Source organism: Pseudophryne corroboree, chromosome 2 (genome assembly GCF_028390025.1).
Source record: "Pseudophryne corroboree isolate aPseCor3 chromosome 2, aPseCor3.hap2, whole genome shotgun sequence".
NCBI classification, from domain to species: Eukaryota; Metazoa; Chordata; class Amphibia; order Anura; family Myobatrachidae; genus Pseudophryne; species Pseudophryne corroboree.
In genome coordinates this window covers 623,489,272-623,515,773 of record NC_086445.1, presented here as the reverse complement: position 1 = coordinate 623,515,773, position 26,502 = coordinate 623,489,272, and the positions used below count along the sequence as shown (strand labels likewise).

The 26,502-nt window shown below is 45.6% G+C and overlaps 1 protein-coding gene across 1 annotated transcript in view; it reads left to right on the top strand.

Annotated features, from left to right (window-relative positions):
- Positions 1-26,502, top strand: part of ACACA (acetyl-CoA carboxylase alpha) — an 848,870-nt gene that overhangs the window by 318,857 nt on the left and 503,511 nt on the right. The window contains exons 25-26 of the mRNA XM_063951842.1: positions 24,670-24,693; positions 26,154-26,297. Of these exons, the coding sequence (XP_063807912.1) occupies positions 24,670-24,693; positions 26,154-26,297 (168 nt within the window). The remainder of the gene's footprint in view (positions 1-24,669; positions 24,694-26,153; positions 26,298-26,502) is intronic.

Below are 26,502 nucleotides of genomic sequence, written 5' to 3'. Positions count from 1 at the left end.
TGATAGGAGCAATGTATGATAAATGGCACAAAGCATAGTTGAAGCAATCCACAGCAATTTATTGCAGTCTTTGCAGGCCAGTAAGAAAATGAAATTTATCAAGGCGTAGGCACAGGGGAGGTAAATCTGGATGTCTTCTGCGTTCAAATGTTTTAATGGTACAAAATGATCTAGGGATAATAGTAATTCCTGTGGACACAGTATAAATAGGACAGTAGTGGCAAGAGGACCAAGCATTCAGATCCTGCAACGAGGGGAAGTGGGAAAGGATTGATTTGGAAGAAGATTGTATTGAAGGAGGTTTGTTGGAAGTTAATGGCAGGAAAATGATCAACTTATAAACCAGACAATCAAGTAGATTGTAGACAAGGAGATGGGTTGGATGAGGATAGTTTAACTGGGCTTTTAGTGTATATGGAAACTATTGTATATTTGAAATACGCCATTATACTGATTAAACAACATATGTATAGAAGATATTACATCATATACACTGCTTGGAAATACAGGGGGTATGACTACCCTACAATATAAAGCGATCATTACCCAGTTACCTTTGAATAGGGTAAAGTAAATGGATGTAGTTGATATCCTGGCGTTCAAGATCCCAATGCTGGAATCCCGACAGCTGAGAATGATGACAGCCTCACCAGTGCTAATCCCACTTGTGGGTGTCCACTGCACCCACACAGTTAGAATAGAACCTGTGGCGAGCCAGTGTGCCACAAGGGGATTCATAGCGCCCGCCCCACTGCCGGCATTCTGGCGGGCAGGATGCCGCCACCGGGATTTCATATCCAACCCAAATGAAAATATATGTTTGGCAACCACTATGCTTCCGTACTCTATCACATTTAATTATGCTCAAGTGTGATGGTCTGCAAGCACATACATAGGTGCATGCCACCCGCTGCCCTGTTTAGATAAGGCCCCTGTACAAATCCTCCGCCTAACCATTTGTGAGATTGTGGCCACAGATGGATATGCTTAGAGTGAAACTTCAATAAAAGGCCCGCCTATTGTTGCTAAAGTAATAATCTTCACGTTCTAGCTCCATAAATCTCAGTCATGTATTACACAAGTTGTGTGTGTAAGTGGCAAGTGCATGTCACAACTGCCAATTAATACCCATTTGATCCTGTTATACAATTGTCTGTGCATAAAAATACTGTACTTTCCTGTATAAAGTGTTCTGTAGCTCCTCCTTCTAAAATAGTATTGCCCCCTAAAATCCAAAGTAATTTTAATTTCTCTAACGTCCTAGTGGATGCTGGGGACTCCGTAAGGACCATGGGGAATAGACGGGCTCCGCAGGAGACCGGGCACTTTAAGAAAGAATTAGGATACTGGTGTGCACTGGCTCCTCCCTCTATGTCCCTCCTCCAGACCTCAGTTTGAATCTGTGCCCGGACGAGCTGGGTGCACCTTAGTGAGCTCTCCTGAGCTTGCTAAAAAAGAAAGTATTTTGTTAGGATTTTTTATTTTCAGAGAGATCTGCTGGCAACAGACTCTCTGCTACGTGGGACTGAGGGGAGAGAAGCATCCCTACTCACTAGAAGATAGGTCCTGCTTCTTAGGCTACTGGACACCATTAGCTCCAGAGGGATCGTACACAGGAACGGTCGTCCGATCCCGGAGCCGTGCCGCCGTCCCCCCTCGCAGAGCCAGAAGACAGAAGCCGGCGTGAGAAGCAAGAAGACATCGAAATCGGCGGCAGAAGACTCCAGTCTTCATATGAGGTAGCGCACAGCACTGCAGCTGTGCGCCATTGCTCCCACACTAAACCCACACACTCCGGTCACTGTAGGGTGCAGGGCGCAGGGGGGGGCGCCCTGGGCAGCAATTGGGTACCTCTTGGCAAAAAGCAGCATATATACAGTTGGGCACTGTATATATGCATGAGCCCCCGCCATTATTTTACACACAAAACGCGGGACAGAAGCCCGCCGCTAAGGGGGCGGGGCTTCTTCCTCGCACTCACCAGCGCCATTTTCTCTCCACAGCTTCGCTGAGAGGAAGCTCCCCAGGCTCTCCCCTGCAGAATCACGGTAGAAAGAGGGTAAAAAGAGAGGGGGGGGCACATAAATTTGGCGCAAAAACAGTATATACAGCAGCTACTGGGTTAACACTAAGTTACTGTGTGACTCCTGGGTAATATATAGCGCTGGGGTGTGTGCTGGCATACTCTCTCTCTCTGTCTCTCCAAAAGGCCTTGTGGGGGAACTGTCTTCAAATAGAGCATCCCCTGTGTGTGTGGTGTCTCGGTACGCTTGTGTCGGCATGTTTGACGAGGAAGGCTATGTGGAAACAGAGCGGGTACAAATGAATGTGGGGTCGGCGCCGACACCCGATTGGATGGATATGTGGAAGGTTTTAAATGATAATGTTAATTCCTTGCATAAAAGGTTGGATAAAGCTGAAGCCTTGGGACAGTCAGGGTCTCAACCCATGCCTGATCCTACAGCGCAGAGGCCGTCAGGGTCTCAGAAGCGCCCACTATCCCAAATTGTTGACACAGATATCGACACGGATTCTGACTCCAGTGTCGATGGCGATGATGCAAAGTTGCAGCCTAAAATGGCTAAAGCCATCCGCTACATGATTATAGCAATGAAAGATGTGTTACACATCACAGAGGAAACCCCAGTCCCTGACAAGAGGGTTTATATGTATGGGGAAAAAAGGCAAGAGGTAACCTTTCCCCCTTCACATGAGTTAGATGAGTTATGTGAAAAGGCTTGGGAATCTCCAGATAGAAAACTGCAGATTTCCAAACGGATGCTTATGGCATATCCTTTCCCGCCAACGGACAAGTTACGCTGGGAATCCTCCCCTAGGGTAGACAAAGCTTTAACACGCTTATCCAAGAGGGTAGCCCTGCCGTCACAGGATACGGCCACCCTAAAAGATGCTGCGGATAGAAAGCAGGAGGGTATCCTGAAGTCCATTTATACACATTCAGGTACCCTACTAAGGCCGGCAATTGCGTCGGCCTGGATGTGTAGTGCTGTAGCAGCATGGACAGATACCTTATCTGAGGAACTTGATACCTTGGACAAGGATACTATAGTACTGACCCTGGGGCATATAAAATACGCTGTCCTATATATGAGAGATGCCCAAAGAGACATTAGCCTACTGGGCTCTAGAATAAATGCAATGTCGATTTCCGCCAGAAGGGTCCTGTGGACTCTGCAATGGACAGGCGATGCCGACTCAAAAAGGCACATGGAGGTTTTACCTTACAGGGGTGAGGATTTGTTTGGGGACGGTCTCTCGGACCTGGTCTCCACAGCTACGGTTGGAAAGTCAAATTTTTTGCCATATATTCCCTCACAACCTAAGAAAGCACCGTATTACCAAGTGCAGTCCTTTCGATCACATAGAGGCAAGAAAGTCCGAGGTGCGTCCTTTCTTACCAGAGGCAGGGGTAGAGGAAAGAAGCTGCACAATACAGCTAGTTCCCAGGAACAGAAGTCCTCCCCGGCTTCCACTAAATCCACCGCATGACGCTGGGGCTCCACAGGCGGAGCCAGGCCCGTTGGGGGCGCGTCTCCGAAATTTCAGCCACAAGTGGGTTCACTCACAGGTGGATCCCTGGGCTATAGAGATTGTGTCTCAGGGATACAAGCTGGAATTCGAAGTGATGCCCCCTCACCGTTACCTCCAATCGGCCCTGCCAGCTTCCCCCATAGAGAGGGAAATAGTGTTAGCTGCAATTCACAAATTGTATCTCAGCTGGTGGTGGTAAAGGTTCCCCTCCAACAGGGAAGGGGTTACTATTCGACAATGTTTGTGGTACCGAAACCGGACGGTTCGGTCAGACCCATATTGAATTTAAAATCCCTGAACATTTACCTGAAAAGGTTCAAGTTCAAGATGGAGTCGCTCAGAGCGGTCATCGCAAGTCTGGAGGAAGGGGATTTTATGGTGTCTCTGGACATAAAGGATGCTTACTTTCATGTCCCCATTTATCCACCTCATCAGGAGTACCTCAGATTTGTGGTACAGGATTGTCATTACCAATTCCAGACGTTGCCGTTTGGTCTGTCCACGGCACCGAGAATATTTACCAAGGTAATGGCAGAAATGATGGTGCTCCTGCGAAAGCAAGGAGTCACAATTATCCCATACTTGGACGATCTCCTCATAAAGGCGAGGTCCAGAGAGCAGTTGCTGATCAGCGTAGCACGCTCTCGGGAAGTGTTACAACAGCACGGTATCACTGACCTGGTTTGGGAGTGTTGTGGACTCGGGGCTTCTTCCGATGACCGGGAAGAGGAACCGCCACTGGGTCGTAGTAGAGATGGCCGGATGTAGGTCTTCCTCATGCAGGACTAAGACGGCAGGCGGGAGGCCCAGAGGAATTCTTGAAGGTCTCCTGTAAGACAAGACTTGTAGAAATACTGAAGGCTGGGGTACTGAGATATTGGAGACACTGTGGTATTGGAGGCACTGAGGTGCTGGGAGTACAGGGAGTGCAGGGAGGCCCTTGGAGGCACGGAGGTGCTTGGAGGCACGGAGGTGCTTGGGGGCACGGAGGTGTTTGGAGACACCGAGGTGTTTGGAGGGATGAGGTGCTTGGAGGCACGAGGTGCTTGGAGACACGGAGGTAACTGGAGGCACGGAGGTGCTTGGAGGCACGGAGGTGCTTGGAGGCACGGAGGTGCTTGGAGGCACGGAGGTGCTTGGAGGCACGGAGGTGTTTGGAGACACCGAGGTGTTTGGAGACACCGAGGTGTTTGGAGACACCGAGGTGTTTGGAGGGATGAGGTGCTTGGAGGCACGAGGTGCTTGGAGACACGGAGGTGCTTGGAGACACGGAGGTGCTTGGAGGCACGGAGGTGCTTGGAGGCACAGAGGTGCTTGGAGGCACAGAGGTGCTTGGAGGCACAGAGGTGCTTGGAGGCACAGAGGTGCTTGGAGGCACAGAGGTGCTTGGAGGCACGAGGTGCTTGGAGGCACGGAGATAATTGGAGGCACGGAGGTAATTGGAGGCACGGAGGTAATTGGAGGCACGGAGGTGCTTGTAGGCACGGAGGTGCTTGTAGGCACGGAGATAATTGGAGGCACGGAGATAATTGGAGGCACGGAGGTAATTGGAGGCACGGAGGTAATTGGAGGCACAGAGATAATTGGAGGCACAGAGATAATTGGAGGCACGGAGGTGCTTGGAGGCACAGGATGCTTGGAGGCACAGGATGCTTGGAGGCACAGGATGCTTGGAAGCACAGGACGCTTGCAGGGACGAGGGAGCTCTGGAATCACAGCTTCCGCAGGAGAAACGAAGATACTCAGGCACCGGATCTCTGCCTGGTATCTGATTTTAAATTCCCCGCCCTAGCCTGATTGGCGGAGCAGGCAGGTGACGTCAGACCTGCTCCGCCTCCTTGCCCTCGCTTGTGATGGCGGCGTCCTTGCTTCCGGGAAGCCGCCGGAGAGCAGCGCCGACCCGCCGCTGAAGCCGGAGACCGTCAGGGGAAGAGTGGCGCCGGGCAGACCAGGCCACCCGCAGGGACAAGCGCGGTCGCCGCTGCCCGAGGTTCGTGACACACGGCTTGATTCTGAATATTCCAAAGTCGCAGCTGATTCCTACGACGCGTCTGCCCTTCCGGTGCATGATTCTGGACACAGACCAGAAGAAGGTTTTTCTCCCGACGGAGAAGGCTCAGGAACTCATAACACTGGTCAGAGACCTCTTAAAACCAAAACAGGTGTCGGTGCATCACTGCACGCAAGTCCTGGGAAAGATGGTGGCGTCATACGAGGCCATTCCCTCCGGCAGGTTCCATGCGAGGACCTTTCAATGGGATCTGTTGGACAAGTGGTCCGGATCGCATCTACAGATGCATCGGCTGATCACCCTATCCCCCAGGGCCAGGGTGTCTCTTCTGTGGTGGCTGCAGAGTGCTCACCTTCTCGAGGGCCGCAGATTCGGCATTCAGGACTGGGTCCTGGTGACCACGGATGCAAGCCTCCGAGGGTGGGGGGCAGTCACACAGGGAAGAAATTTCCAGGGTCTGTGGTCAAGTCAGGAGACTTGCCTTCACATCAATATCCTGGAACTAAGGGCCATATACAACGCCCTAAGTCAAGCGGAGACCCTGCTTCTCAACCAATCGGTGCTAATTCAATCAGACAACATCACCGCAGTGGTTCATGTAAACCACTAAGGCGGCACAAGGAGCAGGGTGGCGATGGCGGAAGCCACCAGAATTCTTCGATGGGCGGAGAATCACGTACGAGCACGGTCAGCAGTGTTCATTCCTGGAGTGGACAACTGGGAAGCAGACTTCCTCAGCAGGCACGACCTCCACCCGGGAGAGTGGGGACTTCATCAGGAAGTCTTCACGCAGATTGCAAGGCGATGGGAACTGCCACAGGTGGACATGTTGGCATCCCGCCTCAACAAAAAGCTACAGAGGTATTGCGCCAGGTCAAGAGACCCTCAGGCGATAGCTGTAGACGCACTACTGACACCGTGGGTGTTCCAGTCGGTTTATGTGTTTCCTCCTCTTCCTCTCATACCCAAGGTGCTGAGAATCATAAGAAAAAGAGGAGTGAGAACAATACTCATTGTTCCAGATTGGCTAAGAAGGACTTGGTATCCAGAGCTGCAAGAAATTCTCACAGAGGACCCATGGCCTCTGCCTCTAAGACAGGATCTGTTGCAACAGGGGCCCTGCCTGTTCCAAGACTTACCGTGGCTGCGTTTGACGGCATGGCGGTTGAACGCAGGATCCTAGCAGAAAAAGGCATTCCGGATGAGGTTATTCCTACGCTGATAAAGGCTAGGAAGGACGTAACGGCTAAACATTATCACCGTATATGGCGAAAATATGTTGCTTGGTGTGAGGACAGGAATGCCCCTACAGAGGAATTCCAGCTGGGCCGTTTCCTTCACTTCCTACAGTCGGGAGTGACTTTGGGCCTAAAATTGGGGTCCATTAAGGTCCAGATTTCGGCCCTATCCATTTTCTTTAAAAAAGAACTGGCTTCTCTTCCTGAAGTTCAGACGTTTGTAAAGGGAGTGCTGCATTTTCAGCCCCCGTTTGTGCCTCCAGTGGCACCTTGGGATCTTAACGTGGTGTTGAGTTTCCTGAAATCACACTGGTTTGAGCCACTTAAAACCGTGGAGTTAAAATATCTCACGTGGAAGGTGGTCATGCTATTAGCCTTGGCTTCGGCTAGGCGTGTGTCAGAATTGGCGGCTTTGTCACATAAAAGCCCCTATCTGGTTTTCCATATGGACAGGGCAGAATTGCGGACTCAATTTCTGCCAAATGTAGTGTCATCTTTTCATATGAACCAACCTATTGTGGTGCCTGTGGCTACTCGTGACTTGGAGGATTCCGAGTTACTAGATGTAGTCAGGGCTTTGAAGGTTTATGTAGTCAGAACGTCTAGAGTCAGGAAAACTGAGTCGCTGTTTATCCTGTATGCATCCAACAAGCTGGGTGCTCCTGCTTCAAAGCAAACTATTGCTCGCTGGATCTGTAACACAATTCAGCAGGCTCATTCTGCGGCTGGATTGCCGCTTCCAAAATCAGTAAAAGCCCACTCCACAAGGAAGGTGGGCTCTTCTTGGGCGGCTGCCCGAGGGGTCTCGGCATTACAGCTTTGCCGAGCGGCTACTTGGTCAGGTTCAAACACTTTTGCAAAGTTCTACAAGTTTGATACCCTGGCTGAGGAGGACCTTGTGTTTGCTCATTCGGTGCTGCAGAGTCATCCGCACTCTCCCGCCCGTTTGGGAGCTTTGGTATAATCCCCATGGTCCTTACGGAGTCCCCAGCATCCACTAGGACGTTAGAGAAAATAAGATTTTACTTACCGGTAAATCTATTTCTCGTAGTCCGTAGTGGATGCTGGGCGCCCGTCCCAAGTGCGGACTTCTTCTGCAATACTTGTATATAGTTATTGCTTAAATAAGGTTATGTTATGGTTGCATCAGGTTATCTGATGCTCTGTTGTTGTACATACTGTTAACTGGGTAAGTTTATCACGAGTTATACGGTGTGATTGGTGTGGCTGGTATGAGTCTTACCCTGGATTCCAAAATCCTTTCCTTGTACTGTCAGCTCTTCAGGGCACAGTTTCCTTAACTGAGGTCTGGAGGAGGGACATAGAGGGAGGAGCCAGTGCACACCAGTATCCTAATTATTTCTTAAAGTGCCCTGTCTCCTGCGGAGCCTGTCTATTCCCCATGGTCCTTACGGAGTCCCCAGCATCCACTACGGACTACGAGAAATAGATTTACCGGTAAGTAAAATCTTATTTTTACCACAAATCACAAAATAGTATTTTCTGATGGATGCAGATTAGATTGCTTTCAGGCAATCTGCTTTGCTCCTTCATTTGAATGGTGCATCTGTTCAGTCTCGACGGTCTTGAAGCCCTGTGCTAGGGGTTTTCAATATGCAACCCTCCAACTGTTGTGAAGATACACATCCCAACATGTCCTGCCACAGTTTTAGTATGCCCTAATTGTAGCAGGGCATGCCGGGATATGTAATTCCACCGCAGCTAGGGGCCCGCATAATGATTACCCCTGCCCTATGCCATGTGCTTTATATCATAGTAGCATTTGACGCTGCTGGCCTGATTCATTGCAGCTTCATAAATTGCAAGTGCTCTCCTAAAATTTAATAATAATAAAACCATGGTGGTCATTCCGACCCGTTCGCACCCAGCGGTTTGTCGCTGCGGCGGCCGAAGTGCGCGACGTTGGCCGGCGACAGGGGTCGCCGGGTTACGTTGCGTTCTACGAAGAAAGTGAACGCAGAGCCGACCGCAAGAAGATTGACAGAAAGAAGGCGTACCTGGGCGGATCCGGACCGTTGGAGACCGTTTTCGGGGAGTGGAGAAGAAAACGCAGGCGTGTCCAGCAGAACGGAGGGCGGATGTCTGACGTCAAAGCCGGCTCCAGCATCGCAGAGATCGTCGCACAGGGTAAGTATGTCCAGGGCGTGAAATTTTTTTAGCTTACAGGGCTGCACAAGCGTTCGCAGCCCTGCTAAGCTAAAATACACTCCCCCATAGGCGTGGACTAGTTGATCGCAGCAGCAGCAAAAAGTTGCTGGCTGCGATCAACTCTGAATGACCACCCATAGATGAGTATAGTCCCAACTATATACAGAATTTATAGAAAAGCCTAAAAACAATTATGAATACTGTATTTCTAAGCTTCCACAAGTAAATGCCCACAATATAGTGCATATGAGAAGTCGTCCTTGGTCCACTGTAATAGACTCTGCTAGACCATCATACTTATTATGTAGTAGTCATACAGTATCTATATATATATATATATATATATATACACACACACACACATATATATATATATATATATATATATATATAAATATATACACACACACATATATATATATATATATATTGTAACACTGTAGGGGTGCAAGGTGCCTTTTCCTGGGGAATATGGCAGCACGCAGCAGCTGAGGAACAACACAAGTCCAGTTTCTGGTACAACTGACCCCGGCCAGTTTTATTGAAACAGAAAATAAAACAAACCCCAAAATAAAAATACCTTGCCTGTCCGGCACTAACTAAACATAAGATGTTCCTAACTGTCACTAAACAAAACACAGAGTTCTTCAGTACATACTGTATAGCTTACTTGCATCAGAAAGCGTGTCTCTCACACACAGATCCTGCAGCCTTCCCAGGCAGTCTGCCCATACTAATCAGGTTAGAAGCACTATATCACTCTTACACAGCTGAAACCCTGATTAGCCCTCTGTGAGGCCAAAGACCCGAACTGGGCCCAATGTCTAGAACTCGCCTTATCTCTCTCTCAGAGCCTTTACCCAGCTTTTACAGCAAACTGAAAAGGTTCAGACAAAACAAAAAGCATTTTTCCTAGAAGTTAACATTTTCTAAAACATGTAAGACAAGAACCTGGGACAAATATACCTGCCCTCAAACACTATCCCAGTGTTCTTGTCACATATCCCCCTCCCCTGTTTCGACCTAGGGACCGGAACACTTGTAGCCCCCAAACAGAAGATGCGAGACAATGCATCTGCGTTGGCCAATTGTGTTCCCGGTCTATGTTCGACAGTAAACTTAAAGTCCTGCAACGCTAGAAACCATCTAGTTACACGAGCATTCTTGCCTCTATTTACATACATCCATTTTAAAGGGGCATGGTCTGTCACCAGTCTGAATTGTCTACCCAAGAGGTAATATCTCAAGGTATCTAGTGCCCACTTAATGGCCAAAGCCTCCTTTTCCACAATGGCATACCTTTTTTCATGCTCATTGAGTTTCCTACTCAAATAAATGATAGGGTGTTCGTCCCCATCTCTGGTTTGGGACAGCACAGCACCTATCCCTACCTCTGAGGCATCTGTCTGTACCACAAATTCTTTTGAAAAATCTGGTGTTATCAACACCGGTTGTGAACACAAAGCCACTTTTAACGCTTGGAACGCCTTTTCTGCATCAGGGTTCCATTTCACCACATTTGACTGCTTCCCTTTGGTAAGGTCTGACAACGGCACCGCTGTGGTCGCAAAATTAGGAATAAACCGTCTATAGTACCCAGTAATTCCCAAAAAAGCCCTTACCTGTTTTTTATTCACTGGACGAGGCCAGTTTTGAATAGCATCAACTTTATTCAATTGGGGCCTAATCAGACCTCTGCCTATGGTGAAGCCCAAGTATTTGACCTCCTCCATTGCGAGGCAGCACTTCTTTGGGTTAGCAGTTAACCCTGCCTCTCTGATTGAGTCCAGTACTGCTTGTACTTTAACCAAATGTGACCCCCAGTCTGTACTGTGAATTACCACATCATCCAAATAGGCAGCTGCATATTTTCTATGGGGCCTCAAAATTTTATCCATCGCCCGTTGAAAGGTTGCTGGAGCCCCATGCAACCCAAAGGGTAACATCTTATACTGGTACAGCCCCTCCGGAACCGAAAAGGCTGTTTTTTCTTTGGCGCTATTAGATAAAGGTATTTGCCAGTAACCTTTGGTCAGGTCCAATGTGGTGAGAAACCTGGCTGTTCCCAGCCTTTCTACAAGCTCATCCACACGGGGCATGGGGTATGCGTCAAACTTGGACACCTCATTTAACTTACGAAAGTCATTACAGAAGCGTATGCTACCGTCGGGCTTCGGGATGAGCACTATGGGACTGGACCACTCACTGTTAGACTCCTCTATGACTCCCAGTTCTAACATGGTTTTAACTTCCTTAGAAATAGCTTCTCGCTGAGCTTCAGGAATCCTATATGGCTTTAAATGAACCCTGACCCCTGGTTCTGTGACAATGTCATGTTTTATTATGGTCGTTCGGCCAGGCAGCTCTGAAAATACCTCCCTATTTTGGATGAGAAATTCTTTAACCTGATTGTTCTGATCAGCTGATAATGTCTCTGACACCTTCACTGCGGGAAGCAACCGGGGTGAAGACACCGAAGGGCAAGGCTCCGCTGACAGAGACAACCTATCTTTCCAGGGTTTGATTAAGTTAACATGGTAGATCTGTTCGGGTTTTCTCTTTCCCGGCTGGTATACTTTGTAATTAACCTCATTCACTTTTTCCCTAATCTCAAATGGACCCTGCCATTTAGCTAGGAATTTGCTTTCCACAGTGGGTACCAAAACAAGAACTCTATCTCCAGGAGCAAATTCCCGTATCTTGGCACTCCGGTTATAGACCCTCTGTTGAGCACTTTGGGCCTGTTCCATGTGCTCTCTGACAACGGGTACCACGGCTGCAATCCTATCCTGCATTTGTGTTACATGCTCAATAACGCTTCTATAAGGAGTGGGCTGTCCTTCCCACGTCTCTTTGGCAACATCCAACAGCCCTCTGGGGTGTCTACCATACAACAAATCAAATGGAGAAAACCCCGTAGAGGACTGAGGAACTTCTCTGATGGCCATTAACAAGTAGGGCAACAAACAATCCCAGTTTTTCCCATCTCTCTCAACAACCTTTTTTAACATACTTTTTAATGTTTTATTAAACCTTTCCACCAACCCGTCAGTTTGGGGATGGTAGATGGACGTCCTGAGGTGAGTGACCTTAAATAACTTGCACAATTCTTTCATGATCCTTGACATAAATGGAGTACCTTGGTCAGTCAAAATTTCTTTTGGTATTCCCACTCTACTAAATACCTGCACCAGCTCCCTAGCTATCGCCTTGGTTGTGATAGTGCGTAAAGGGACAGCCTCAGGATATCGAGTGGCATAGTCCATAATTACCAGGATATACTGATGGCCCCGAGCAGACTTTAACAAGGGCCCCACGAGATCCATGGCTATTCTGTCAAACGGGACCTCTATAATAGGCATGGGAACTAGTGGGCTCCTGAAATGGGGTCTAGGGGCATGATACTGGCATTCAGGACAGGAAGAACAATATTCAGACACTTCTTTATAAACCCCTGGCCAAAATAACCTTCGTAAAACTCTTTCAGTGGTTTTTTCTGCCCCTAAATGTCCTGCGGTAACGTGACTATGAGCTAAATCTAGTACCGTTCTCCGATAAGGCTGGGGAACTACCAGCTGTTCCACCACATCCTCACCCCTTTTGACAATGTGGTACAAGAGCTCATTACAGATGGCCATGTGGGGATACGTAACCCTGTCACCTGGTACCACAGGTTCCCCATTAACAATCTTAACATTCTCTCTAGCCTTTATTAAGGTAGGATCCTTTAACTGTTCAGACGCAAACAGATCCTTCTTTACCTCCAGGTCAGGCACGCTTTCAGTTCTAACTACTATGTCTCTGTTCCCGGCAAGAGGGTCCTCACTGGACTCCCCATCTGTCACTTCCCCAGCCAAACTAGCAAAAGGGAAAGGGCCAGAAAGTTCCGAAGACCCACGTACATCCAAAAAATCACCGGTATTATCAACTGGCTTTTTACTTCTCACATCTGTTGATAACCGTGATTCCCACAGTTTCCAAAAATGAGGAAAATCCCTCCCTATTATGGCCTCATGCACCAAGGTAGGGACCAGTCCCACTTTAACCATTGCTGACCCACAACAAGTTTCTATATTCACCTCAGCAGTGGCATAATATTGGGTATCCCCATGTATGCAAGTTACCCCAATAGGTATTTGCTGGACCTTTAAGGGGTTCACTAACCCAGCTTTCACGAAGGTAACTAAACTTCCTGAATCTAGCAAGGCCTCTACCCGGTTACCTTCTAAGAACACATCACACATTTGTTTTTCCAGCTCAGGTGAAGGTACCACAGTACAGGCTAACCTAGCAAAGAAAGACATTCTGCGACATTCAAAGGCAGCATCACATTGCATGGGTTCTTGCGTGACTGGGCAATTGGCAATAACATGACCTGGCATACCACACCTAAAACATTTAACCACACGATTATCAACCCATTTGGGCAGCATAGACCGTTCTAGCCCCATTGGCATGTTTCCAGGGCCAGTGTTTACAGTCTCTCCAGCCTTGCGTTCTCTTAACCGCCCAGCAACGTTTTCCCACGGAACAGTCTTACCAGTCTTTACTGAAGGGCGCTGTCGAGGATCTATGGGTTGCTGGGTGGTCATCAGTAGTTCCTCTGCTGCCAAATACCTCTCTACCATGTCCACTAATTGGTCAGCAGTACCCGGGTTTCCATGGCTCACCCACTTGCGCAGGACCATGGGCAAAGATCTCAAGTAGCGGTCCATGACGACTCTTTCCACCATCTGGGGACCAGTTAATGTCTCTGGCTGCAGCCATTTTTTTGTTAGCTGAATAAGGTCGTGCATCTGGGAGCGCGGAGGCTTCTCCATGGCGTACAGCCAACGGTGCACCCGTTGTGCTCGTACTGACAGCGTGACTCCCAGGCGGGTCAGGATCTCAGTCTTTAGTTTATCATAGTCCCGAGCCTCAGCAGGGCTTAAATCAAAGTAAGCTTTTTGGGGCTCACCTGACAGGAAAGGTGCCAGCAGACTGGCCCACTGTGCTTTCGGCCAGTTCTCACGCTCGGCAGTCCTTTCAAACGTGGTCAGATAGGCCTCCACATCATCAGCCTCTGTCATTTTCTGCAGGAAGTGACTGGCTCGTATAGAACTAGAGCTGGTTGGAGCACTGACGGCCACATCTCCAACCCGAGCTGCAAGTCTCTGCACCACTTCTGCTAAGGCCTCTCTATCCTGACGCTGTAGTCTCCAATTTTCCTCCATTGCCACCTGCTGCTGTCGGTTGGCCTCCTGCTGAGCCGCTGTAGCTTGCAGCAAGGCTTTAAGCAGATCCTCCATGTCAACAGATTTTTCAGGCGGCTTTGCAGCTGCTTTCACCCAGGACATATATCAAACCCTCAGGGGTGAGTCTCAGTAACTTCACACTGGGCTGTATCTGCATAAACCACCGTTTTCTGCAGGCCTCACAAAGCTGCTGCTTTCACTTATGCGCAGAACGGCCTGCTCGCATTCTCCACCAAGTTGTAACACTGTAGGGGTGCAAGGTGCCTTTTCCTGGGGAATATGGCAGCACGCAGCAGCTGAGGAACAACACAAGTCCAGTTTCTGGTACAACTGACCCCGGCCAGTTTTATTGAAACAGAAAATAAAACAAACCCCAAAATAAAAATACCTTGCCTGTCCGGCACTAACTAAACATAAGATGTTCCTAACTGTCACTAAACAAAACACAGAGTTCTTCAGTACATACTGTATAGCTTACTTGCATCAGAAAGCGTGTCTCTCACACACAGATCCTGCAGCCTTCCCAGGCAGTCTGCCCATACTAATCAGGTTAGAAGCACTATATCACTCTTACACAGCTGAAACCCTGATTAGCCCTCTGTGAGGCCAAAGACCCGAACTGGGCCCAATGTCTAGAACTCGCCTTATCTCTCTCTCAGAGCCTTTACCCAGCTTTTACAGCAAACTGAAAAGGTTCAGACAAAACAAAAAGCATTTTTCCTAGAAGTTAACATTTTCTAAAACATGTAAGACAAGAACCTGGGACAAATATACCTGCCCTCAAACACTATCCCAGTGTTCTTGTCACAATATATATATATATATATACACACATATATATATATATATACACACATATATATATATATATATATATATATATATATATATATATATATGTAGTCGGCGGCACTCACGGCTCCCGGTTCAGGGAATGAAAGAAGACACAGCGGCTGTGTTGTCAACGTTTCAATGCTATTTACATTTTCCTCAGGACATGTCTGTGTCTTTTCATTCCCTGAACCGGGAGCCGGGAGTGCCGCCGACTACTTTATTTATTTTCGGGCTTCCTATCTATGGTTGTTACTGGGAAGGCACCGGCATCATTTCTGAGATAAATTACGGAATGGAGTGCTGCTGATCTTATATATATATATATATATATATATATATATATATATATATATATATATATATATATATATATATATATCCCAGATGGGACTGGCACTCTCCTGTCAGGCGTCAGGGACCTCGGTGCCTTCTGTGAAGTAGATGCAGGATTCCAGAAAGAAACAGCGGCACTCGAGGATTTGGTAAACAATACAAAGTGTATTCAAAAAAAGATTACAAGAAGCCGACGTTTCGGGGCTCACATGCCCCTTTGTCAAGGTGTGTACACACCTTGACAAAGGGGCATGTGAGACCCGAAACGTCGGCTTCTTGTAATCTTTTTTTGAATACACTTTGTATTGTTTACCAAATCCTCGAGTGCCGCTGTTTCTTTCTGGAATCATATATATATATATATATATATATAAATTAGTGTAGTGGCCAGTATTGTGGAGACCTTTTGTAAAATGTGCATCTTTGAAGTTTAACAGCTTATAGCACTAATATATTTTAGTATTATACCAAAGAGCATGCATCATTACAATGGCAATTTTAGAACATAATACAGTGAACTTTATTACAATATTTTACATTTTAAAAACATTTATACATACTGAACTGTGGAAAAGTACATTTCTTATTTTCGCACAATATTCATTAGTACTTCGTTGGGAAGCCTTTTACCACAGTTACACACCTCCCAACATTGGTGGCCAGTGGGTCGGGACCTTTGGTGTTCCCAAAGCACACCCGCGTCAGAAAAGGGGTGGAACCTAGAGAAAAGGGGTGGAACCTTGTCTTACACCCATTTCTGTCACTGTGGGGGTCGTGCCCTTCACTCTCCATTGTGATAGGATGCACTGTGAATAGAATAGATGCTGTGCGCATGCGCACAGTATCTATTATCCCGCTGCTTACCCCACTGCTCTGCATAGTTTGTGCTCCGCCCTCCCCACTGTGGGACACTGATGTATTTGTTGCTATTTAAAATGTCATTGACCACATAAATTCATCCCACACCTTTTGCTGTCATACATCCCCACAGCATAACACTAACTGGATGCTTCATAGTAGGTTTTGTGCACTCAGGTAGCAAATCTCCAGTTCTACTGCTGACATATTTCATTCCATCACTACCAGATATGGATATTCTGGTTTTGTCTCTCCAGAGGACACTATTCCATTGTTCTTCTGATCAATTAATATGCTTTTTAGCCTATTCTAATCTTTTCTGCCTTTGTTTGAGAGATAAAAGCAACTTTATTCCTTGGAATTCTGGCATTTAATCCAAAATATTGAAGTCTGCATCAAACAGTTCTCGCACTAGTGTTTACACCGCATTCACGTAAATCATTTTGAGTTGCCTCCGACGATTATCTTTTATCACTCAAGCATAGTTTTTTCATTCTTGTATCACAGCATGGTGTTGCGGATCTTTTCCTACCTTTACCAGTTTGTTTTTGAATGGACAGAGTCTGTTGATACTTATTCCACAGTTTCGAAATTCCTCCTTTGGTTATGTTGCCACCTACTTTTCTTATAATTTTGTTGTAAGTGTTACCTTCTTCATGTAAAATAATAATTTTGTATCTTGTTCTGAGTGACCATTTAACGTTTTACTTTGCTTGTCATACTAAATAAGTTACATACTATAGCTTACTTCAAGAAATGAAAGTTGTAATTTTGAACCCACACTGTTTCGACTTGCGTTGTATGTGGTTGATTCCTTTTGTATACTATCTATCTATCTATCTATCTATCTATCTATCTATCTATCTATCTATCTATCTATCTCTATCGATCATCTCCTGTATATAATGTGTGTATAGAAATATAGCAATTTATGTTTCACCCAGCGCCTTTTCTGTAATGCTTCCTCACTAGGGAACAAGCACAGTTCAAACTCATACACCTTTCGTTTATAGGACTAGTCTTTAGGACCCATAAATCTGCTCCCTGCTGTGGTTTCAACTGCCAGAAATAAGAGGAAGTGTAAATGCCTGGCATCCATTGTTCAGCTGTCCCTTCCCAGCGTAGTTTGGATTTATTTTTCACGTTTTGCTGATGATTGCTGAAATGTGTCTTTGTAAGCAAAAAGGTCAGACCGTATGTTAGAAAAACTGCATTTTTTTTATCAGAAGCCTCATTTTTACCCAGGTGTTCAGCCATTTTGTGTTGGAGGTTGTAATTGAGGTGTTTTGTGAATAGTTCTTGTTTATACAGTGAATTCATCATAGATTTGTATGTTATTAGAGGATGGATTTACAGGTTTGGGAAAATATTTTACTTTCAGAACCATTGCAAAGCCCATTGAGAAACCTTTAAAGGGACTTTTTGATTTACAAATGTGTTTTTTTTTTTTTTCTTACTAAGAACAGTATCAATGAAGTTGTAGTTAGAATGGTTTATGCTCAGTGAAATAGATGGTGAAGTGGGTTACTTTACTTAATAGTATTTTTTTCCTTAAAAATTATTTTGTAACCAATTTTTTTTTAATTATTATTATTATTATTATTTTTTTTTACAATTGACTAATGCAGCCAATACATCTCTGCGTCGATTCCCAGACTCCGATGATTATCGATTTCTTGTAAACAGCAAAATACATCATCTTAAAAATCGAACTCACCAATTCTGATAATTTTTGGGTCTGAATTGGTTAATCTGGATTGTCCAGCATGTTGGATTTTGACGATAAGCCGACCATTGCCAGAAGGGGGAATTGATCCATTTGATTGCTGGTCTATGGTCCCTTTACGTTCACCCTATCTCTGACATGCTCAGTAGGTGTCTGAACTCTGTTAATTACATAATTGTCACAGGTGGGAGGGAGGTAAGATATTAGAGTTCAGATCTACTGTGAGTAACTGTAATGCAGTTATTACTTAGTAACAATATTTTGGCTATATCTGTCTTGAGTGCCAGTCTGCAGAGACAGTGATAAGATGGGGAACATTCCTGGAGGCATTTATCAGAAATGCTTAGTGAGGTCGTTACGGCTACCTGACGGCCTATGCAAATACTGTCTCGAAAGTAATTGATCCAATAACTCATTAAACCTCATGCAATGGAAGTAGGCAGTATACATTATTGTGCCAGAAAAATGATGACAGATGTTTACATTCCCAGTACATGCTGGACAACCTCTGACAGATTTACTTTGCACACATTGTAAACTCTGATCGGCATGCGACATTGCAGAAGATAACAGTAAAATGTAGTACTGGAGCCATAAGTAACATCAACGTTTGAACAGTGCAACATTTCTCATATTCTGTGGGGTACAGGAGCCCACAGCCCACTCAGATGCCGGCACAAGGTGCTGTGCATCACCTGGGTTTATAAACACATGACTAGAAACTTATAGCCTGGTTCATCAAGTTACTGTGGCTCATCTACACTAATACATGTCATGCATTCACTCAAACAGGAGCGGGCTCTTTCAGCACAACAACGTGTCACAGCACTGGTTCGTGCCACCAGATTATGGCTGTAGGAGCATTCCTCTGAGTTTGGCATCATGATTTAGCCCGCTCTTTCACCAGATTTGAATGCTGTAAAACACATGTAGGATGCAGTTTAATATACCATCAATAGCAGGATTCCACAACTGCAAATATTAGGGAATTCAGGAGGCTTGGTGTACTCTAAACGGTACTTCAGGGAGCTCATGGAGTCTATGCCCTGTTATGTTGCTCCTGGAATCTGATCACATGAGTGTATATATGCCACGAGTCTCTGCAAGCTTGGCCAATCCACTCATACACATCCCCACAAATGTAACCAATTATTTAACTGCAGACCTCTACCTAGACATTTTTTTTCTCTCTGACCAATTATGCACAGGATGTAGAAGAAGGGCCTAAGTAGGGCAGGGATAGAGGTGGGACAGAGGGAGGAGGTGGAGCAAGATGGGGGGGGGAGGGGGGGGCTCAGAGGGCTTAGTATTTAGGGGGAGCAGTGTTAAAGAGGGGTTTAAGTTGGTACAGAGGATGGGGCGATGGAGTAGGGACAGCCACAGGCCTGTCGTAGGACATGTCCAAAGACTACTAGTTCAGCATTATTGGGTATTTCAGGGGCATAATTTAGCCATTGGTACACCTAGTTAATGGAGACTGGGACAGCCCATACTGTGGAGGATGCTTAGTAGAGACTGCATACTGTATCAAGGATACATTGTTTGGGTTTAAAATTGTGTTCTCTTCATTTTTGGTATTGTGTAGTTTAAAAGGTTACATAAAGCTGCTGTAATTTGAGGGGACAGCTTCTATCACACTCTGGTCTGTATCTCAGTGCTGAGCTACAGACCAGAGTGTGATAGAAGCACCAATGCAGAGAGTGACACCTCAGGCAGGAAAGAGGAGCTGCATGGATTGTGACAGGTGCAGGGTGCTAGTATAAGCACTAGTTGCCGCATAGTGGGGTGCGTATGTACGTGCACTCCTCTACATACACTGCGATGGTAGCCGGCAATTACTTGCGTACAGATGGATCCGCACTCATCTAGTGTGGCTCCATCGCATACGTGCACTCCCGGCGTGACTAGGCGATCCATCCACCTAGTCACGCCGGGAGTGCACAGAGACGCTCCCATTCTAGTGCGCCCAGGCACAGACGGACCCACGATTAGCGTGGCTCCATCTGTATGCATGCTTCCGCCATCCATTGATTTGAATCGGAGCCAGTGGCCATGTGTATGCATGCAGCATGCTGTGATACATATGCATCGCGATCCCGCTACTGCACACTGCTATACGCAGCAAACCTGTAGTGGGACAAATTTGTGCATCTGGGCCTAAATTACTTTCTTATTGCCCACATAGCAGCGATAAGAAATTATATCTATTGGGGCCGATTCAGTTTTTATTGCCGTGACCATCAGAAGAGGGTGCCCAATTTGGTCTGTCGTTTGGGCGCCCAGCGGCCACAACAGAGGACACATTTTTCTTGCAGCTTCCAGAGATGCCAGTAAAAATGTGTTGGAAGTGGGCACTTTGGGCGTCCAAACCGAAGTTTGCCATCACATGACCTGCTGAAATCCTATGTTTGTATTATAGGCTGACTGGCAGCCATACTTGCTTTCCCTGTGGAGAAATTTTGAAAAGAAGATAATGATTTGTAGGATGGTAGCTAAAAAAAAGTACTATCAGATGCATGTTTTAAAGGTACATGGCACAACTTCAAAGGCTGTTAAGCGTGACTGCAGCAAGGATGTAAGAGGACACATCTGTGTATGCGCCTATGCAGATTTGCGTGATTTTGGTACCTGCTTGCACCTGGGTAAGGGGGGGATATGGGTGTACTTACATAAACAGAATTCATAAGGGCGTTTCAAGCAATTTACAAACACATTAACTGCTTGTGATTGGCCATTTTTCAAAATGTCCACTGACTCTGGTGATTTCTGCCTTGCTCAGGCAATAATTGTACTTTTCTGTACAGCTTTGAGATGGAGATTTGTTTCAGCTGTATTATAAAGAATTTAGCAGCTTTATTGAAGCATAGTATTGAATGTGTTTAACGATGTATATTCAACTATATGCATTCAAACGCTTTATGTAATTTCCAACCGGTCATCACTATTGGTGCTCCCTTGCCTTGTCCTTGGTGCAAAAGATACATTTGAATTACATATGCACATAACTCCGCATAGCACACATTACATTGACCAGGGCCGTAACCAGGTGTGTACCACATAGGCACTTTGGCCGGAGAACTGGCACCTCCGCATCCTCCGTGACCCTGCTTTCTCTGTTGCCACCCTCCGCAGCAATGCCGCTGCCTTTTGTAATGTATGTAACTGCTATATACATTACAACAGTAGCACTGCAGCTGGCTCCCTTCTGTCAGGTTCAGTTTTGCAAGCAGAGTTCGGAGCTTATACTTCGGCGCACCGCCTTCCAGCTCATCACCGCACGCCCTGGGCACTGATGTCTCTCCCACAGTATGAAGAGTGGCTTGGGGGGATACAAAGTAAAGGCAGCAGGACTGACACATACTACATTCATCATCACAAGATGGGCTCAGCTGCTGCCTACATCCATCCTCTGTGCTCCCCACCCACCCTCCCATACTATGCTGTACACTAATCGTCCCTCACTGTTCCTACACTCGCCATCACTGTTTCCTACTCCCTCCCTACCTTACTGCTCTCTACAACGACTCACACTTACTGCTACCTACACTCACCCTCACTGCTCCCTACACTCGCCCTTACTCACTTCTTCCCACAGATTTCCTCATTTGTTCCTTACCCTCTTCACTGCTCCCTACACCGTTCCTCACTGTTCCCTACACTCACCCTCATCACTGCTCCTTACACCTACCCTTACTGCTTCCTACACTCCCCCTCACTCACTGATCCCTACAGCCATCCTCTGTGCTCACCAATTACCCTCACTGCTCTTTACTCCTACCCTCCCTTACTGCGTTCTTTACCAACCATCACTCACTGTTCTGTACACTAACCCTCACTCAATGCTCCCTGCACCTGTCCTTACTGATCCCTGACAAATGACACACTACACACAAATAACAATCATTACAGTGCTACTAGATCAGACTGAGCAGTGGGGACGGGGAGGGGGGCACACGGGATATTAATATAAACAAGGATTGTAGAATAAACAATCATTTATTGTTCTTCAATGTAATAGTTGAATTCTAATCTCTCCCTCCTCTGCCTTATGGGCCCTACACACTGCGCGATCCACCGTCGAGCTTCCCGACGGCGGATACGGCCGATGGGTGACCCGGCGGCAGTGGGCAGTGACGGGGGGGGGGGGGGGAGTGAAGTTTCTTCACTCCCCCCGTCACCCGCCTCAATAGCAGTGCAGGCAAATATGGATGAGATCGTCCATATTGGCCTGCATGCACAAGCGATGGGGCACCAGTGATGAACAAGCCTGGGGCCGTGCATCGTTCATCGCTGGTGCCTCCACACTCAAAGATATGAACGGTATCTCGTTCATATCTTTCACTCATATCGCCCAGTGTGTAGGGCCCATGAGTCTGACTAGTGTTTTTTATTTTCAGTAATAGTGTGTGGCATACTCTAAGGAGTACTGCTGTATGGAATACTGTGTATCAGGGGTACTACTGTGGCATACTGAGTAGGAGGTGTACTACTGTTTGGCATACTGTGTATAAGGGTATTATTGTGGATTAAATTGTATAAGGGGTACTATTTTGGCATAGTGTGTATAAAATGTACTACTGTGTGGCGTACTTGTATAAGGGGTATAACTGTGGCGTAACGTGACTAAGTGACTCTACTGTGTGATGTAACGTGAATAAGGGCAAATGTGTGGCATAACCAAGCCCCTTTACCTGCAAGAGTGTGCTCCCTTTTTTGGATGCACATATTCCGTGCGCACTGTCCCTATTAAGAATAATGGAGGTGGGGGGGGCATACTCTTTCTGGCACAGGGCACCAAAATGTCTAGTTACAGGGTCTGACATTAACGCAAGCTTCCTGAACTTAGACTAGGTGTGATTCCCTCATTACCATACCCCTTCAACCACAAGTGGAAACTCAACTGAGTTGCATATGACTCGGCGTCACCTGTAGAGCATGTGAAGTGCAAAACATGCAAAATACGTCCAGAAAACTGATTTGCGGTCAACTCTGCATCAACTGATAAATGTCTTGTAAGTTAATAGAAATCCTTACAATACGAAACTGTTTATAGTGTGGCTTCATATCTATTAGTTCAGTATCTTCATTTGATTTCTCTGCAACTTGTATGTATATTTCACAGCCTGTATACTTCAATATGTCATAGACCTTTACTTGTACATAAAGCTGAGTCTACATCATTAACTTCTCAGCAAGTGAATGTGCTATTGGTGCACCTCTCTCCCGGATCACCTCTACACCCCATTAGTCTCTGCTTTTCCTGCAGAAAATGAATTTAATATAATGCACAGTGATGTGTAATCATCCTCTTACAGCATTTATTTTGCATATGTATGTGGTTTGCTTTTGCTTGCTGGTTAATAAGTGTTACAGGATGTTGTAGAAATGGGTAAATATGAAGGAAGCCACCCATATTATTTTGCAGCCTTTAGCTATGTGAATTTATGTTAAACTGCACATATTATAAATTATAATTATACATAAATTGAAAGATAACCTCTGTGTTCACTTCTTTACATTTGAATTTATACATTTTGTTAGACGCAATTGCACCCCAAATTGCATGTGTAAAATGTGTTGACAGAAAAAGCCATAGGGGTATATTCAATTAGGGTCGGATCCATTCCGACATGCATTTGTCGGAATGGATCGGACAAGGGCTATTAAAAAAGTCGAATTGAGATGAGGGGGGGGGGAGCAGCAGGGAGACGGGGGAAAGCCGCGGCCAGCAGCGCTGCAGGAGGATGTGTAATAGCCGCCAGACCTCACGGCAGCGTCCACCCGGCTCCAGCAAGCGGGACCTCACTTGCTGGAGCCGGGTGGATGCTGCCATGAGTGGCGACTATTACACATCCTCCTGCAGCGCTGTGCTGTAGCGCTGCTGTCCCCTGTCTCCCCGCTGCTCTCTTCCGTCTCCCCGCGGCTCTCCCCCCCACTCCTCTCGGGTCCCCCATATCAGTTCGACTTTTTTTTTAAAGTTGAACTGAGATGGTCGGAAACGGGGGCCAAAACCTGTTTGATTTGGCCCTGTTTCCCGCAGAAGCACGCAAATCGGCTACCGCCAATTCACGTACTATTTGACTAGTCGAATTCCCCGACTTGTCGAATAAAAATGCTCGGGACTGAATAGGTCGGAGCCCCTTTCCGACCTGAAAAAGTCGAAAACTGACGTCTTTTCGACAAGACGGCAGTTTCGACCCTTATTGAATATACCCCATAATGGTGAGTAAATGTAAAGTTCAAACTATTGCAAGATGCGTGCTGGCTGGCACTGGTGCTCAAGTTCCGCGCCGTTTACACCAGGCATACAGCAAATGTATGGCCTTTTTTTTTTTTTAACATGTGTTGTTGATGTACTATTAGGCTTCTATAGAACTTATTAAACATCTCTATTCAGCAGAAACAAAAAAAAAAAACAATAGAAGTAGCTAAATTGCATTTGCACTTGCTTAACAGATATATTGAATATAAGTGCAAATTAGCTTATCTGATTTATATAGGGATCAGTTTACCACATTTCTTTTTGATGTTGTATCCATTTAGATCAATGCATTTAAGGATCCTTGCAGGCAAAATATATGTATCATGATGTTTTTATATCCAGTGTTGGCTCATTGGGCATGCCTGTAAATATATAGGTTTTTGTCTCAATGTCTAGTTGTGATTATTTTCTTTAACCAGCACATAATATAACTTTGGCTGTTTTATTTACAGGGGGAATATCCCGACGCTAAACAGGTATAGTTTTTTACATTCTTTTCAATTTGTATTTTGAGGTAATTGCTAAAAACGAAGAAACTGATTCAGAGTTGGGTGCAAAATTTGATTTTCCCAAACTCTGTTGCGCTGGTTTTTCTGCCATAAATGCTGGATGCTTTTCCATTTTTTATTTTATTTTTTATATTGCATTCTAGAGTTGAGCTATGGTCACTGTAATCACTGTATAATCAGGCTGCACATTATGCAACTCTTTCCATGCAGAACAAAAGGTTTTTCCTGGTGCAAACATGCTGGATTTGCTCCTAGGTGCAATTCAGACTGGGGAGAGGGACTTGGTGGCGTGATTTTGGCAAGTCTGTCTGATGTTTTAAAGTAGTATTTATGTAAAAGCCAAAACCTGATTGATTTTGCTTTTAAAATTATTGCAGCTTTAAAACATTGGGCATACTTGTAGGTCTTTCTAATACTTTTTTTCTTCTTCTTAGAAAAGATTATATGTTTTGTGTCCTCTTCTAACATAGAGTAGTGGCCGAACTTGCTTGTAATCATCTAAACCTATATAATGATCACATAGGGCAGTATACAATAGCCCAGATGCCAGCACTTATCTATCTTATCAGAAATTTGTGAAGGTTTGACAAAGCCTGCATGAAAATTGTCATACAGATTGAGACAATCAGTTTTATTTTATTTTATATTTAATTATTTTTTTCTTCTTCCTATAACGGAATTAATTCAGCCAATTCTGAGAATTGTAATTAAATTTACAGGGAGATTTGGAAATATAGTAACCTAAAACGAAAGGCTTGCAGGGAAGTTGTACATGAAACATAATCATTCTTTCAAAATTTAGGTGTAGAATTACAAGATATCCCCAAATTATACCCACCTGGTTTTCGGAGTTCTCCTGGCTTCTGTATATAAACATTGGGTTACTTCATGAGAATTGTCTGTCCACCGACATATTCCACCCACCCAGAAATGGTGAGAGCCTAGAGCAGGGGTGGGGAACCTGCGGCCCTCCAGCTGTTGTTGAACTACACATCCCAGCAGGCCCTGCAACAGTGTTAGCATGGTCAAATAGCAAAACTGTAGCAGGTCATGCTTGTATGTGTAGTTCACAAACAGCTGGAGGGCCAAAGGTTCCCCACCCCTGGCCTAGACTAATGCTGGGGGGGGGCACCAACCCATCCCCCACTAGTGCTCTATGTGGTTGGACTGTAAACTCCAGACATGACATTGAATTATACCACCAGGATTCTTTCCATTCCTTTGTGATATCGGAGGATAGAAAAGGAGGCATCCAAATTAGGAATACAATTCCTTTTTCTCACTTGTATATTGTAATCATTGTATAATACTCCACTATAAGTCATTTTCTGAGTATGATGGAATATATCATATATATGGGGGGGGGGGGGGGGGTTGGGGACCTTGGACAATATTGTAACAATATAACTAATTCCCTTCTTTTGCAGAATGTCATTTTCTTCTAATCTTAACCATTATGGTATGGTCCATGTTGCTAGTGTCAGCGATGTCCTCCTTGATACCTCATTTACTCCACCGTGCCAAAGAATGGGCGGCATGGTTGCTTTTCGGACTTTTGCTGATTTTGTTAGGTATGTTCTACTTGCACAGTGCCTGAAACCCCATCCATACAGTTTACCAACATCTATAACACCACTACAACTAACTTTATATGGTGCAAATATCAAGACTTACTAATAACTAGCTCAGAATTTACAATTGTTGAAAACCAATGGTGGGACAAATTGCATTTTATAATATATATAATGCTTTATCTAATGTGGTATTTATATAAAT